Source organism: Phalacrocorax aristotelis, chromosome 2, assembly GCF_949628215.1.
Source record: "Phalacrocorax aristotelis chromosome 2, bGulAri2.1, whole genome shotgun sequence".
Taxonomy (NCBI): domain Eukaryota; kingdom Metazoa; phylum Chordata; class Aves; order Suliformes; family Phalacrocoracidae; genus Phalacrocorax; species Phalacrocorax aristotelis.
In genome coordinates this window covers 10,902,362-10,918,583 of record NC_134277.1, presented here as the reverse complement: position 1 = coordinate 10,918,583, position 16,222 = coordinate 10,902,362, and the positions used below count along the sequence as shown (strand labels likewise).

Genomic DNA, 16,222 nt, shown 5'->3' with positions numbered 1-16,222 from the left:
AAAGCTATTAAACTTAACCAGTATTCCGTTATCATGTACAGTTGGTTGCATCTATATAGTACATCCAAAGGTAAGTTAAAAGACCAAATCACTAGTCTTTCAGAGTCTAAAGCTCAAACTCCCAGTCCTTGGGTTGGTTGTTCAGCTTTCACCTGACGGCTCTCCCCACCCACACTGAGACTAGAGGTGAATTCAGTGTTTTACTTGAATAGTTTATTACATGAAAAATGAAAACTCAGGTTAACTGAAGGTATGTATGGAAACTGTACGGAGGCTTCAGCTGAAAAATACTTTTCAAAATTTGTAGCAGCCATAGCAGTGTGGTTTGACATTTAGAAAATATAACATTATAATTTTTAAATTCAAAATAATCACTAGTTTCAAAATGTAACTAAGTTTGTCTATAAGGAAAAAGCTTTTATTTTGGTGCTAAGAATAAACAAAATATTGATTTTGGAGTGAAAGCAAATCGGTTTTTTTTCTGACCAGAAATATCAATCTTTTGATAAAGACTAATTATGATATAGTCTTGAAATATTTGATCATACCTGTGTATTTTTCTGCAACCCTCTGTCTTATTCCATATGTAGGAAATAAATGCTCAGTAATGAGCAACTCCTTAATGTTTCATTTTATTTTCATTGTTTAATGTGAGGCTTCAAGTTTTATTTATTGAACATTATTCAAATCCTGCTTTGAGGTCAGAAAACACATTTCTTCTTGTTTTGGTTTGTTCTTTTGGATGGTGCTCTTCACCACACTATCAAAATGCTGGACAAACATGAACAGATATACTTACATGAGATATGAGGTATTATTAGGACCATACAGAGCTGGAGTTATGTGTTAAGAGATTAATGTCAAAACATTTGCTAATATGAGGTGTCCAGTCTGATGTCTCAGTGTATAGCTTATTCAGCCTCTTCTGTAAAGAACTTCACTTATTGAGACAGGGATCCCATTGGCTTCAATTACCATTCTAAGTGTCCAGCAGTCCCAGCAGTCCCAGAAGTCAGCTCGCAGTTTAGACCATGTTACTTAGTCTGTAAAAAACAAACCTGCCTGAAATAACTTGGCTTCAAATGAACTGAGTCTGAATCTGAATCTGAGGCAGAGCTGGATGGTACCAGCAGAATGCAAAGTACTGGTAGGACCTTCACATCTTTATAGTTCCATACCTTATTTGCAACATACTTCCTGAAGTTTGATAAAAATGAAGTTGAGGCCCCTGAAAATATTGGTCTTCTCCACTACTTGACCACCACTCACCCTTGGATGTCAGGGATCCAGCTGAAAAAACACTTTGAAAAGAAAGACTGTATATCCAGATATGAAGTCAGTCAAGATTGATTTTTCCTATTATACTGTAGTATGTCCTTAGCGTCAGCTATGGTTTTTTACATATTTTTATGTAAAAAGTGATCTAACAAAAGCTTGAATTTGGAAGGCTTATCATGATGATAGCTACAAGCACATTCTTGCCATGCTTCAAATCTCTGTTTTCAAGTAGTGGAATTAGAGACACTTTCTACTTCCTTTTCAAAGAAAAGGCCTTACATGACCAAACAATACCTATCATTATTCTTGTTCTTCGGAAGGGCTCAAATGGTTGGGCTGGAATAAATACAATTTGAAAAGCCAGCCAACCATCTCAGTGAAAAGAACTTGAACTGAGAAGATGTCTGAAAATCAAAACAAATGGTGAAAGTTTGGGGAAGCTTTAAATGCGTTTAAATCGGAAGTGTTGGGCAGGCAGACTGATGAGTGGAGCTCCCAGCCTCACCTATTATGAACATGTGCATTGGCTGTACTGTTCTAATCATGCTATATAGGTTTTGTTCAATGTTTGTCATGTTATTTTTCTAACACCTGAAAAACTCAATCAGCCAGTTAATCATATTCAGTCATCCAGAACCTAAACACTGGAACAGTACTTGGTATTTTCACTTCATCATGTTGATGGATTATGACATGTGGTATATGTATGCTCTAAATGCGAACATCTCAGGAAATTATCAGTAGCTTGAGAAGCAGGGGAGTGCGAGGGAGGATTATTTAACCACTGAGCAGTAGTGGGACAGGTAGCACAGTGTCTTGGTAGGTTTCTCTCTGCAAACTTCCTTCTACTGAACCGATTCTCCATGATTCCTTTCTCCTTGATTCAGTGTGATTAATCTTTTCTTGTGTTGTATGTTGAACACCTGTGGATAAATAGTCTTGCAAAGTTTCTTCTAGATTGTCAGATTCTGGATTCTGCCATTTATGCCATTTAGACTTACTGAGAGGACTGTTCTGATATAATGTTTATGAAAAAATATAGAGTCAATCCTGCTCTCCTTAAGGTGCTGTGGTATAAAATAGCAATAGATTGAATCTATATTTCCATTCCATTTATCGTCCAGAAATTAAGCAACATTTTTATTTCAATTTGAAATGTGCTATGTTTGGTCTCAGTAAAAAGATATATCTTTGAAAAAGTTGAGAAATATTTGTCGTCTGTTCTTTGCTTTTAAATAACAAACCAACAAAGACTAATTGGCATAATCTTGTTTAAAATGCTATAAAAGCATAACTCAGAAATAATGGAACCACTTTTATTCAAACTTGACTCCTTCCACAGATTTAATGAATCTGGAAAACAAATTGTCTGAGAAATGTACTGCTGTAACTCATTGCACGCAGGCTTGTATAAGACATTACATTGTGTTTACTTGTACACATTGTCTTATTTGACAACCAATTTATAATATAAAGATACATCAGTTTTTAAAGGAATGAGGGTAAGGAAACAAAAATAAGGTGGAAGTTTCACCTATGCATTCCTTTACTTAAGAATGAGTGATTTCTCAGCCTTAGCATTACATTAGTCTTGTGGCTTTTTCCCCAAGGTACAATATATTTTGTGTGCTTTCCCTTAATAAATGTGCATATAACCAAGATCATTTTGCCTTCTCCACTGTAACTTTCCTGCTAGGAAAATATAAAAATACATTGAAATAACAAGAAGAATTTTGGCCTGCAGCATTTTATGAATTCTAGGTGACAAAACAGAAAGACCATAAAAATCTAGGGAGACTCTTATAAATAAAAATGTACGAAGTTTGGCTTTCCATTACAACATTTCATCTCATTAAATCAGAGGATTTGCAGCTTTGTAATCAAAGGCAGAATGAAATCCAATGTTATAGATACTTTTCCATGTACTCACAGGTTCCTACTCAAGAGAAGGTTTTTATAGATAAGTGAGCTTCTGAAGTATATCTATCTATTTTTAACTTCATATTTCTCTACTACTCATCCCTCTGTGTGACTGAGAATGCCATCATATTCCTTTTTTAATAAAATAAAAGTTCATAACATTATAGGGTAGGCAGGCTATACCTCTTTGTTTCAGTCAAGTCACTGAATATGTGCCATTGCGTTTAATTTATATAACATTTCACATATTATTAACAGGCAATCATTTCCATTCTACAGATGGGTATATTGAAATTCAAGACAGTTTGCTTGATTTTCCCTAAGATGGTACAGAACTTGGTGACAGATATGAGAATAGAAACAGAGGACTGTGATTCTCACTCTTGAACTAAAGCTTGGTCCACAAATAGTATAACTTATATTAGAAATGCAAAGATTATCATGTAAAGATTGGTTTAAAATAGTAGCCCCTTATAAGAAATATATAAAATTAATCTTATGTCTCTGTCTTTCTTGATTCTCTTGCCCTTGGCTACCTGCTTCTCCTATGTACACAAACATACACTTTTTCTCTTTGTCACTTGGGTGGGTGGGTGGATGGATGGATGGATGGGCTGACGGACGGACTGCATGAATATTACAGACCTGCTGACCCAGCTAAAAAAGATAAATATTTCTTCTGCACATTGGTTTTACACCCTAGCCAACCAGGCCTATGAGCTGCACCATGACCTGCCTGTGGAAGGGTTTGTGTTCTTTAGGAGCCATAAATGCAGTCAGAGCAAATGTACCTCTGTAGGCGCGACTGAAAGAGACCAATAAATTCCACTTGCAAGGCCTCCTTTGCAACACAAGTGTCTCTCCCTCACAGCTGGCGGCGGAAGCTCAAGAGCAAATCCTCGAGTTGGTCTCCTCAGAGCTAAAGGAGAAGCCAACAAGTTCTCAAGAGGGCAAGCAGGAGGGCGCTGGTTGTAGCACTCAGAGTTTTGTAGCTTTTTGAATTGAGGCTGTAGCAAAGTTTGGGGTTTTTTGGTCTTTTTGTGCTGCTTAATCCTCATCAAATAAATTTATGTTCTGTCTGGCACCTATCAAGGGTATGGGCATGCTGAACCTTTACCACCACAAAAGTCCTAAACATGTCGTGTTCTTCATTAATTATTAAAAGTTGCTTGTGCAAGCTGAGCATAAGGTGACTATCATCCTAGTAGACAAATTTTATACATGATTTCAACAGACTCCATTAACACAGGTGTGCAGAGGGTAAGTAGACCTGAAGTCTGTAAAATTCATTGAATGCTTACTGGCTAAAAATTAAAACTGTCTGCTATTATTTGTGTACCAGGCATACTAGTAAAAGGTACAAAGAAGAAGAATGAAAATAGAAAAAGAATACAATTACCTTTATTTAAAATTACATAACTTTTTTATCCTTCAGCTTAATCTTTGGGGAGTAAAAGAAAAATCACTGTACATTTAAGCAGCATTTTGAAACCATTTTCCCTCTCTCAGGGTCCAAACACTCTTTTGCTGTAAAAAATTATAGCACTTTTATGGTTTGTTCTTTTAAATACTGTAATTAAGAACCTTATTTGCATGGCAGGCAAAGCTGGCAACTTTCATGTACTCAGCGTGGTGAAAATGTCAAGTTTCATGGCTTGTGACAGATTAATAGAAAAATTATTTTAAAACTCTGCAAATTATTCATAGATATTGAGTAATCATCAGAAGTTGCATTTTGTGAAGAATAAAAATAGGACAAACTGAGTGTAGCATCAATCTCTAAATTGAGCATTGTCTGTTTTTTAAATCATTTAAATTGTAGGCTTAGCAAAATAATCTTCACCTGAGATGAAGTGAGTTGTAAAATCTTTAAAATACTCTTCCATCATCTTTTTCACTGTAAATTAGTATCAGTGTACGTAGCACAATTTTGATGCATACAGATTAAATGATTAATATAGAATTAATGATTAATGTAAAATGATTAGAAGTCCATCATTTAGTATTGGTTGGTACGAGAGACCCCCAAACATGGACTACTGTTATTGGAAAGCATCCCTTTCTGGACCAGTCATCCCTTTTCTGTGACTTTACTCTTGAAATTATTGTAATGACAGTAGTGTGTCAGTCAGCATTCATTACATTATTTGGACACCTTGTAGTACCCTATTCTCTGCCCCTGAAACAAAGCTCCATGAGGTGACTCGCAGCACTGATCATCTCAGGGGGAGAGAACGGGGCGGTACAAGGTGTCCAAACAATTACCTGATTTCTGAAGGCTACAGATGTAGCTTGCAGAAGTAAGTCTGAGCTGCAACCATCAAATCTACACCTAAGCTTTGTTTCCATGTAGTTACATTTGCAAGATGTGATTGCTCTGAAACTGTCAATCTATCTAATCTTTGTGGTCTGTCTGTTACACCTCATCCAGCTGCATGGTGTAAACCACTCTAATGCAAAGCAACTGGTGAGCACAGCAATTAACGTCTTTCCCTTAGCAGGGATTTTGCTTTTTCATCTTTAGTCCTTGGTCATTATCAGACATAACGTGTGATGTCAGTACAACAAATCTTTAACTTTTTCTCTCCATGCTAGCTATTTGTTTAGCACAGGACCACATTTCTGCAGACAGTGTTGCAAACAGACAATTCATGCTTAGTGTATATAAAGGATATAAATATGAATAGATAATATATTTTCTGCTGTATTGCAGCACGTTTTGGAAAACTGTGTGTCATTTTGCAGTTTAAGGAGCATGTTAAGAGTTTCCAGAGAAGGGCTCAAGAAGCTCAGTTTGCTAAAGTAGAGAAAGATTTTTTAATTGACCGCTTGCTGTAAGTACATAATTGTCAATAGAAGTGTGAGAATACATACAGCTGTACATTGACATTTGTTCAGTTCTTGTGCAAAATGAAGCAAATCTTCAAACAGTAAGAGTATTAAAGAGCGAAAGATGTGTGCCTTTTCAGTATTAAGTCTGGGTGATGATCAATATTATCTACTCAACAGTTCAGGGAAGTTATTTTGTAGTAGGTCAGCACAAAACATCCTTTATGGGTTTCCTGAATCTTTGAAGTTTAGTCAGGTATCTGCTTATGTAATATAAATAGAGTATGATGCAATGCTCCACAAAATAAGTTTTTATTAACATTTCTGGTAAAAAATTTTGGTGAAACCTGAATCAAGTGGTCATTGAATTTACTGCTGGAATGAGTAACAGGAGGAGAACAAAATAGCCAGTGTACACTTCTTAATCCATTTATGTATTATGTGACAATGACCAGCTGCAATTTTCTGCCTTTGCTTTACTCTGTAAATCATGTTATATAAACATACTGTATTACAAAAATGCCTCATTTAATCGTGCTTTTTCCCATTAATTTGATTTGACCTAAGTATGTGTATATACCTATATATATAAAATATATAACATATTTACAGCTGTATAAGCATTTTGATTTTTCCAAAACCGAGAAGATGAAAAGGAAGCTTCGGTGCAATATAAACAATGGACTTAAGCTTCAAATTCCTAAACACAGTAAGCACAGAAATGTGTACACATTGCAAGTCATTAGTTCAAGCCCACCAAACATTTCCTGAGACAATTACCTTCGCTGCTATAAAATTTACTTTGCACAATCCTCTGGAGCGTTACTAATTGCTTTTCTTAACCTCCAGAGATTAAAGGATTTTGAAATGAACATATAGACAAGTAGTGACTCTAATTTCAAATCTCAGCTTTATTAAGGCAAGCTCTGTTTTACGAAATAGGGTCATTAAGGGAATGTTTAATGTTGGAAATATCCAATCCTAATCTCCTCATCTTCCTCCAATCTTGAGAAACTGCACTCTCCCTGTATTTTTTTTTTTCTTTAAATGCAGTGCAACCTCAACTCATTTCCATCTGGCATCAGCTCTATGTCTCATCTTCAAGAATGCACATAACCATGTTGGCACTTGTTTCTCAAATCCTTTTCCACTAGGGGGTATGATAGACTGTGGCTGTATTTCACAGTAAACCTTCTGTATGATATTGTAATACTAAAGTATATACACATGAGGGAGAAGAACAGGCATGCAAAGCTTGGTACATAATTTATGGAGATTTAAATCCTGTCATTCATAAATATAATTATAACCTACGGCTTGAAAGTGATATGGGCCTTGCCATATTGATCATGCTCCAGCTCTGTGTATTCAGATCATTCATTTGTTGACAGGCAAAATATAATAAGAATGTTGTTAGTCAGTAAAACAACTAATGAAAGGAAATACTTCTATTTTACCCAAAGAATGTGGTTTGTTTCTGTGCATGTTGTGCACCCTCCCACCTTCAGATGGGAAATATAAACCCAAGGGGAGGGGATATTATTAAATCAGCAATCAACCTTCAAGTCATTTTGGTATAAACACTGTAATTATTTCATCTCTAGTAAACAGAATATAAGACAACAGCACATAAGGGTGACAATTTGCAATATGCTTTGAATGTCTTTGTTAAAAAAACCCACCCTATTATGGCTGAAGGCAACATTATTGAAATTAAAAAAAAAAAGGAGAAGTTGTGACAGCCAACAGAGGGGGTAATTAGTCAGTAAATTTCAAGTAATAAATTTAGCAGGTCATTGCAACAGACATTACATTTTGCGTGGGGAGAAGTCACTGTTTATTAGCCTTGAAGCCAGACCAGCTTACCTTTGTACAAAAAACCATCATAACAAAGTATTAGAAAAAAAATGACAAGTGCGATTATAATAATATAGTCCAGATGCCTTCTAAAACTCACAATCTTCTCTTATTTAGGTAGGTCAGAAGAGTCAACTCCATAGGTGTAATTGTAATTGTAGTAGCATACAGGTCGGGGGTGGGGGGGGAAATAGACAAAAAAATCAGATATAAAATATTGTCTTTCTAGATTAAAAGTGCTACTACCTAATATTTTTAATCTTGGTTGCAGCAGATGCATGACTTAGATGTAGGTTACGTGTCAGCTGGGGCATTGAGGTTTGCATTTCTGATTGCTTTCACCTACACAGCTGGCTGGGTGCTGGCGTGCTGCAACCTGCCAGCCAGGAGGGATGCCTCTGCTAACCGGCAGCACCCTCCCTGATCTGTGGGAATGGTTTGTTTGCAATTCATCAGGTCATAAACAATCGTGTGCACTTCAGTGAGCCTCCGTATTTAGAGTGATGTAAAGACAATTGCCATTAATATTAGCTAGGCTTCAGAGGGCTTGACAGTCGCACAAAAAAGCAGTCTCATCTATCTAATCTAAAGTTCCTGGTTAGGAAGTATCAGGGGTGCATTTTATACATATAGAACCTTTTCTCAGGCTGGTTGCCCTCTTGTTAAAAAGTCTTTTAAAAAATATTTTGCCATAAAATAATTACTGGTTTTGTTTAAATGTTCTTGCTCAATACATAATGAACAGCAAGGAATTCCCCGAAGGGCATCTATTATTATTGAAATGCTTATTTATTGAGTGCTTTTGCTAGAAGCCCCCCAAGAGAAAAATCCCATTTTATGATCTCCTGAAGCAGTCAGTTCCCAAAACATTGAGCAGAAATGCAATTTTGACCAAGTAATCTCAAGGTCTTTTGTTTCCTTTTAAATAAACAGCAGAATACCGATGTGCAAAAAGTTATGACAAAAGCTGCTTTACTTTCTGTATTTTGTAATTATTCCTAGTGAAGCTGTGCTTATGTGGTGCTCAAGTGATTCCTTACGTTCAACCACACAATTGCTAAAGTAGAGAAAAACAATATCCTACAGAGCCGTCCATATATGAGTGGGTATTTTAAATGATTCTGAGATTTCTTCTTTCCTGCAGAAGAATGGTGTTAACCCAATATCACCCCACTCACTCAAGGAATTTTTTTCCCACCCTGTTTTTTCCTCTTCATTTCCCTACGTTTTCTCGTCAGCAGCATGGAGAAATGACAGTGCTTGTGGCAGTGCATACATGGGCACGGCTCGGATCCTGTTTGCGTTCCTGGATTATCCAGGTGGAGTCACTAGAGAATAGTGCGATGGTCCCTGCCAGGCTTCACTCCTCTGAAATCCCTGCCTCTCACTGCCTGGGCTGGATCACTGAAATGATCCAGTTTTAACCTATATGATTTTAATGATGCCATGAATTGCATAGCTGCAGTGAGTTGGGCAGGAGGACAACTGAGGGGGGAGTGAGCTCTGGGCCAGAGGCAGAAGCAAAAAACTGAGGCAAGGAAAGGAGGGCAGAAAACTTTTTGTCTTTGCTTATAAAGCCAAAGTGTAACTACACTGTGCTTGAAAGTTTCTGTTGGTTCCAGGTTCTCAGCTATAATGGACTATACAGTGTAGATTTGGGGGGAATAACTAAAGTTTGTGGGTTTTTTCACCCTATCCTTGCCATGGGACAGCTATATACTGGGTTGGTGCCTGCTTTTTATTTAAAGCAGACTGCTAATTACACTGTAAATGTCTGAGCAGCCAGAGAAGAATCATCATTTCTCTTATGCTGGCAATGCAGAAAGAAGGACAGTGCAAAATTAGTTATATTCAGTGTATGGTATCATGAAACTCCCAGGTGCCTTTTACGGTTGATTATCTCAGCATTAGTGACAGAATTAGAGAATAGCCTGAATTTTTCTAAAGCAGTTCTCTCAAATAAAGTATACTTTGCAATTGTAGAGTATTATAACCTAAAATATTCTTTAAATGATGCTGATAAATGCTTTATAATTATCTAACATTATTAAAATGCATTTCTTGTACATTAATGGCTTGGCATCTGGAGTCTCCTTTAGCAATAAAATCTCTCTGTTTTCTTTTTCTCCTCCCTCCCCCCCCCCAGAGTATTTAGAGAAAAATGATTGAGTAATGATAGTCCCTATTAACTGCAGAATAAAATGTGCACAGTGCATGCTTTGCTGTTAAAAGATCGAAAGGATGCTTCTTAGACTTACTGATTCCCTTTGTGACCTCAGAGCAAAGTCTTATGGTTAATAATAGTTTTTTCTTCCTGAAGTGGAAAAAGTTTAAAGGTATTTCTTTCTAGGATATATGTGGTACAATTAAGCACACTTCATTAAGTGTTCTCTGTTGTATGAATGCAAAATATTAACGTTAGTAAAAGAATAATTGAGTACTTCATTTCAAGCCCTGCAACAAAAATATTTTTCAAGGTATTTCTTTTATGCAGCATTTTTTCCAACTTCATTCTCTCATAAGCCACACGTATAGGGAGGTCAAAGTATGTTACATGTATAGTTCCAGCCAATGTACATCAGTATTTAAGCATTCACAGTATAAATGTAATTCTTCTCACTGGTGGTATGAATAAAAAAAAATAAATTAGGAACTCACATACTACATAGTATGTAAGTTAACTTTTATAATAGTACCAATTTTCATCTTTGTTGAGCCCTTGCACTCTTCTCTGTAAATTACATTATAGTTTTTAGTCTCTTGTAACTTGGAAATTTTCTTCAAAAATTTGCTGTATTTGTATATGTCTGTTTTTCATATGGTTTTCATTGATACGTACTTTAGTACAGTTTTAAGGATATCAGAACTGAAATTTATTTATTCCTTTCATCAGATGTGCGTGTAAGCTGGAAATTATTGGGATGGGCGGAGCATGAATGCAACATTACATATAGGGATTTGTTTTTCTTTAAAAAATACATAGTGAGAAATCTTTGTGAAACTCTGAATACTTTGCCATTCTTCACCTGTCTAATCGCTACCTTCCTTTGTAAATGCCCCATAGATTTTAATGCCATAAAGGACTATCAGACTACACCCAAAAAAGTCAATCATTTCCCTTCACAAGTTATTCAAAGAGGTGATTACCTCTGCTGTTAAAAGATAAATACTTTGTGGTATCTTTCTGGTCAAAATCACCCATTGGATCAGATATCTCCAAAATCTCTTCCCCACACATGTTCTTGCAGAATATGGTCAAGATAAATATTCTCACTTTCTTTATTGTCCCTCTGACTCACAGTTGTGACAACAGGACTAAGCTTGCATCGATGTTAGGCATATAAAAGTTGAAATGACATGTTATCTTCTTTGGATGCTGATTTCCAGTGATGGTTTATGCTGTACTTGGGAGAATAACAATTTCAGTGCCTCCATTTTGCCATTTTCATAATAAGAATAGTATTTACAGGAGTGTTCTGAAGTTTAGTTAATGTTGTTGAAATTCTTTCAGGCTAGCACAAGATACAGACAAGAAACCACAAGAGGTATAAAAATGTATGCAAATGTAGCTAATGAAGCAAAAGAAAGAAGGCTAAATGGTGTCTTAATAGTTTCTCCTTAAAAACCTATTTTGATAAGCAATATTATGCCATGTCTCTTGATTATGAATCTTACATCTTTTAATAATTTCTTACAGTGTGCTGGGACCAGCTGTGACCTTCAGAGTGCACTCAAACCTCCAAAACATTTCAACTGCAGATGTTGCCAAAGCAGCAGGTAAGAGTCCTTGTCCTCCATTCCCAAACTGTGGCCTCCCAAGCGTCCTTTTAGCAGGCAGTAGCACTACAAACAGCACATAGACTTCCCATTCTTCCAGAAAGATTGACATTTAAAGAGGGAGACAGTTGAGAGGTGAGTGGCATATATGGAAACTTGAAGTGTAACGTTGCTGAGTCAGTTCAAACTGCTGACGTCCTTGTTTGTTGAGGAAATGCATTAAACAGAGGCTTGTAGTCAAGGCCTAGCATGGTGAAAAACTCTTCAGTGTTGTCATGAACTCATAAAAACGTATTGGTTATTTGTAAATGAGAAAGTAATACCTTCGCTTTTCCAATACTTTTTTTTCAGGGAACAAAAATGTTATTACATGTTAGCCTTAATTTCTGGATCAAAAGATGGTAGAAATATACTGTTGGTGTGCTGTTTAGGCAATTTCAATGACAAGTTAATCTTGGGAATAAACATTATATTTCTGGAGTTAAGCTGCTTCTGAATAAGTACCACTGTTCCAAGGACTCCTGTTGGCTTCTGTCAACGTGGAGTTATTGACTGCAAGAAATAATTTCTGCAAGGTAACTGAACTGATAAATGATTTGCTTCCAGATTACACAATTCATAGGTTTTAAAAAGTATGAGTGAACATGTTGCAATTTTTCTTGAAAATAGAAACCAAAGTTCATCTAGATAACACTGGGAGCCCAAAATTGTCCTTTAACTTCTTTTGCTTCACCATGGATGAATTTAGCTATAGAAGGGACAGGGTAGTTCCCATGCCAGAACTTTTATTTTCAGGACCCACTGGAGAACTTATCTCAAAGTGTCTGTAAAAGAGGTTATGAAAAACAGTCAAATGGACATTTAGCAGTCACCAACACTGTACAGTAACCTCTCTGAGTTTTATGTAGCTTAAGAACAAAAAAGGTTAAGCACTATCAGTGGTGTGAAACCTTTCATTGTAAGCTTTCTTTTCAACTGGTGATTAGAGAGTAGCATTTTACATAAAACAGTTTAACATTCCAAAAAGCCATATATATGTACTATCAAAATTAGGAAATTACAATAAAGTAATTACTGAATTATGGGACACTTGAATTGGTATGATTTACCTTGGAAAAATTAATATGGTTTTATAGCAATGCCCTGCCTTGTAAACCTGTTGAATCTCTCTGAAGGGATCAACAAACATGATGCAACTGGTAGAGCCTACCTGGGTTGCCAAAGACTTTTGTCAAGGTGTTTTACTACAAGTTTCTAAGGAAACTAATTGTTTCTTAGAATGTGGAATATGGAACACAAAAATGGAGGATTAGTAACTGGTCAAGAGGCAAGAAACAGAGATTAGGAATAAATTATTTGTTTTCTCAAAGGCTAAAGATAGCAGAAAAGTACAAGGATCTCTGCTGGGCCTGTGGCATTCAGCATACTTATAAACGAGTTGGAAAACAGGGTGAGTGGTGTGATGAGAAAGCCTGTTAATATTACTAAATTGGAGAGGTTGGAAACTCCAGTTGAAATTGAAGGATTCAAAGAAAGGCAGAAAGCATGACTGTAAGTATGGAATATCTTCCATATATGCAAATGGTGAAATAAGGCAGGAACATTTATTTTTTAAAAAAAAAAAAAAAAAAGAAGAAAAGAATATGGTATGAGAAATATTTTCCAAGTCCAGAGTTGGCACAGCGAATGTGAATGGGATTGTGCAGTGGCTCTGACAGTGCAAGAACAGATGAAACTGGTAGAAGGCATGTTCAGAATAAATCTGAACTCAGTTTGTAGGTACGCCCGTTGTTGATAGCAAAGTTTACATGTGTTCAAAAATTTACGGGTTCATGGAATAAAAATCCACTGAAATTTAGCAAGTCCACAGAAACCTTGTCAAGTTCAGGAGGTTCCTGAAGCGCATTGGCCTTCTCCTAGCAAGTTACTCTGAAATGTGTAAATGCTGTGACTAGTGCATTTCAGCAAAACCAAGGAGTAACATTAGGTTTTTTCACTGGGATCAAAGTGGTTGTTTTCTACTTCCTTAACTTAAATATTGCTGACAAAGTAGGGAGGTTCTGGAGACAAAAAAATATCACCCCAGAGGAAGTTCTACAGACTCCCCAGCTTAAATTAATCTTTTATATTGTAACTTAATCTGTTCTATATATTCATATTCCAGGCTTTTCCTAACTTCTGTTTGTTTAGTGCATTAAAGTGTTCGTTTTTGATGGCTGCGAAAAGAAAGATGTTTGTAGGAGTCTTATATCAGCATCTCTTGGTATGGCGTCATGGGCATAGGATTGTTATATCTAAACCTTTTTTTAACCTTTTTTAAAAAAAGCACTCACAATTCTATCCAGCCATCAAACATTTTAAATTTAAAAAATATCTCCTTTTTCTTTTCTAATCAATAAATAAGGTTGCAGTAGCTTGTCAATGTACTTGCTATTCAGTTCATTTATTTTAAGCAAACTTCTTCCTTGTAGATTTCTAAAGTGAAAAATAAATTCAGTTAAAAGATCAACAGCGGTATATACTTACATAAGAAGTTTTTTCAGGCTTTAGTTGTCATTTTTGAAATTTTAAAAGACAATACTGTCTTGAAGAAAAACATTCCAAAACTTAATTTACCAAAGGAAACCAAAGCAGAATAAATCAATGCATACTTCCAGGGTAGACACAGGTAAATGCATTACTCCGTGGTGTACAGCTATGAGGTACCTTGACATCCATTCAGGAACTCTGAAAGCAGATCTTGTTTACAGAAAATGAATAGATCAAACTGACAGAAGAATTTCACTGTCCTTCACATCCTTAGACATGAAAAGAACTTAGAAACGGACTAATCAGATGCCATAGTAATTATGGGAGTGTAAATTATCCAGATTTGCAAAAGGAATCTATTTCTGCAGCTGTTATGTACATGTACGTCTCACAGATATCCACATGAACAGTTTCTGTGCAGCCGTTTGATCTTATTGTTCATGTTGTATATATTTTTGTAACCCAAATGGATAAACTTCCCTTGCATTATTTAGGTTTAAATATAGTGAACTATATTTAAAGTTTTCCATCCTCCCCTAGGGGGGTTTGACAAATGTGCAGGTTAGACTCTTTAGCATGGGACTCTTTAGCAACTTATGCAAACAGGTGAATGACTTAGAATATCTACTAAAAAAATGAGATATGGAAGTATGATAGTAAAAATTGTTTCCTATGTTTTCTTGGGGTTTGAGATCCATTCTTCTTGGTGTGCATACGACCCAGCTTGAGGAGAGAGAAAGCTCCCTAGAATCTTTCAGCCATGTTGTTGATGATAAAACTTGTTTTCTAGTAACCCACATGTTACTAATCAAAATGTTTTGATTACTTATTTTGCAGTTTCTAGGGCTACGTAATTAAATGGGAAATCTGACAACAAAGTAATTTAAAATTGTGTGTAGCTTGCTTTCTCACATTAACAATACCTTTATTTGCTCTTTGACTACAGAGCAGAGGACAGTCAATGTTTTGCCAGCGTTGCATACTTTGACGTTCATAATATAGAACATACCCTGCATCAAGCAGCTGTCCTCTGGCCTATTTCTGTTTAATAAGTCAGGCTCAATGGTGCAGTGTAATTTCTTCTCAATATTTTGAAGAAATAAACTTTAGACATAGGTGACCTGCTCTAGAAGTAATTACACTTGGCACATGACATCATTTAGACAAATGAATGTGGGTTTCATTTCTCTTCAGTTTAAAGGTTAGGAGAAATCTAGCAGAGAACAATTATCAGTTAGATAACTCTATTTATATAAAATTGCAATATAGTAAAGTAATGAGCAATGAGTCTGATTTCAGACAGCTTTATAGGTACTCCAGACTCCCACTGTTTACACAAAAACATGTAAAGTAACAGAGATAATTAGAAAAGAGGAGTCTTATGAACATAGAATTTTAGCATCAGATGGCTGTAATGTTCACATATAAAATATGCACATGGAAAAGATGTAAGAGAGAAGAATCTTGTGCACAGACACCCAGCGCTGCTGAAATGAAATAAGAGCTTATGTGTAGCTGCAGCCTTTGACTGGTTAGAATCTTGCTTACATTTTTTTGGTATTGTATTAAAATGCAACAGTTTAGGTGTTGTAAAAAATGAGGACAGAAGAGCAAAAGGATGTACGCATAATGTAGGCATATTAGTGATAGGGGACAGGTAGCACAGCAAAAAGCAATGCATAACCAGGTATTACAGAATTAATAGGTCTGTGTGCAGGTTCTTGTGTCTAAGATATATTATGATATACACTATTATGGCAAGTAAGAAATCTTGATTTCATTTTTTAAACTATGAATTTCGAAGAGATATTAGAATATCAAGAATATATTTTTAAAAAATTCCCCTGACTTTTAACTAGGCTATTGATTTGGGTTTGTTTGGGTTTTGGGTTTGGGGTTTTGTTTACTGGGTTTATTTTACTTTTCTGTCACCCTGCTGGTGAAACCTACATTTTCACAATATGCATGGTTTGATAGGGACCATTAATCATGACTTAGGGTGTAGGGTGCAGAATCATATAACCTTCTTGTC

At 35.9% G+C, this 16,222-nt stretch overlaps 1 protein-coding gene across 3 annotated transcripts in view; it reads left to right on the top strand.

The window, feature by feature from the left end:
* Positions 1–16,222, top strand: part of PTPRN2 (protein tyrosine phosphatase receptor type N2) — a 670,936-nt gene that overhangs the window by 294,711 nt on the left and 360,003 nt on the right. For all 3 annotated transcript variants that reach the window (XM_075082381.1, XM_075082380.1, XM_075082379.1), the window contains one exon: positions 11,582–11,661. In XM_075082381.1, coding sequence (XP_074938482.1) covers positions 11,582–11,661 — 80 coding nt within the window. The remainder of the gene's footprint in view (positions 1–11,581; positions 11,662–16,222) is intronic.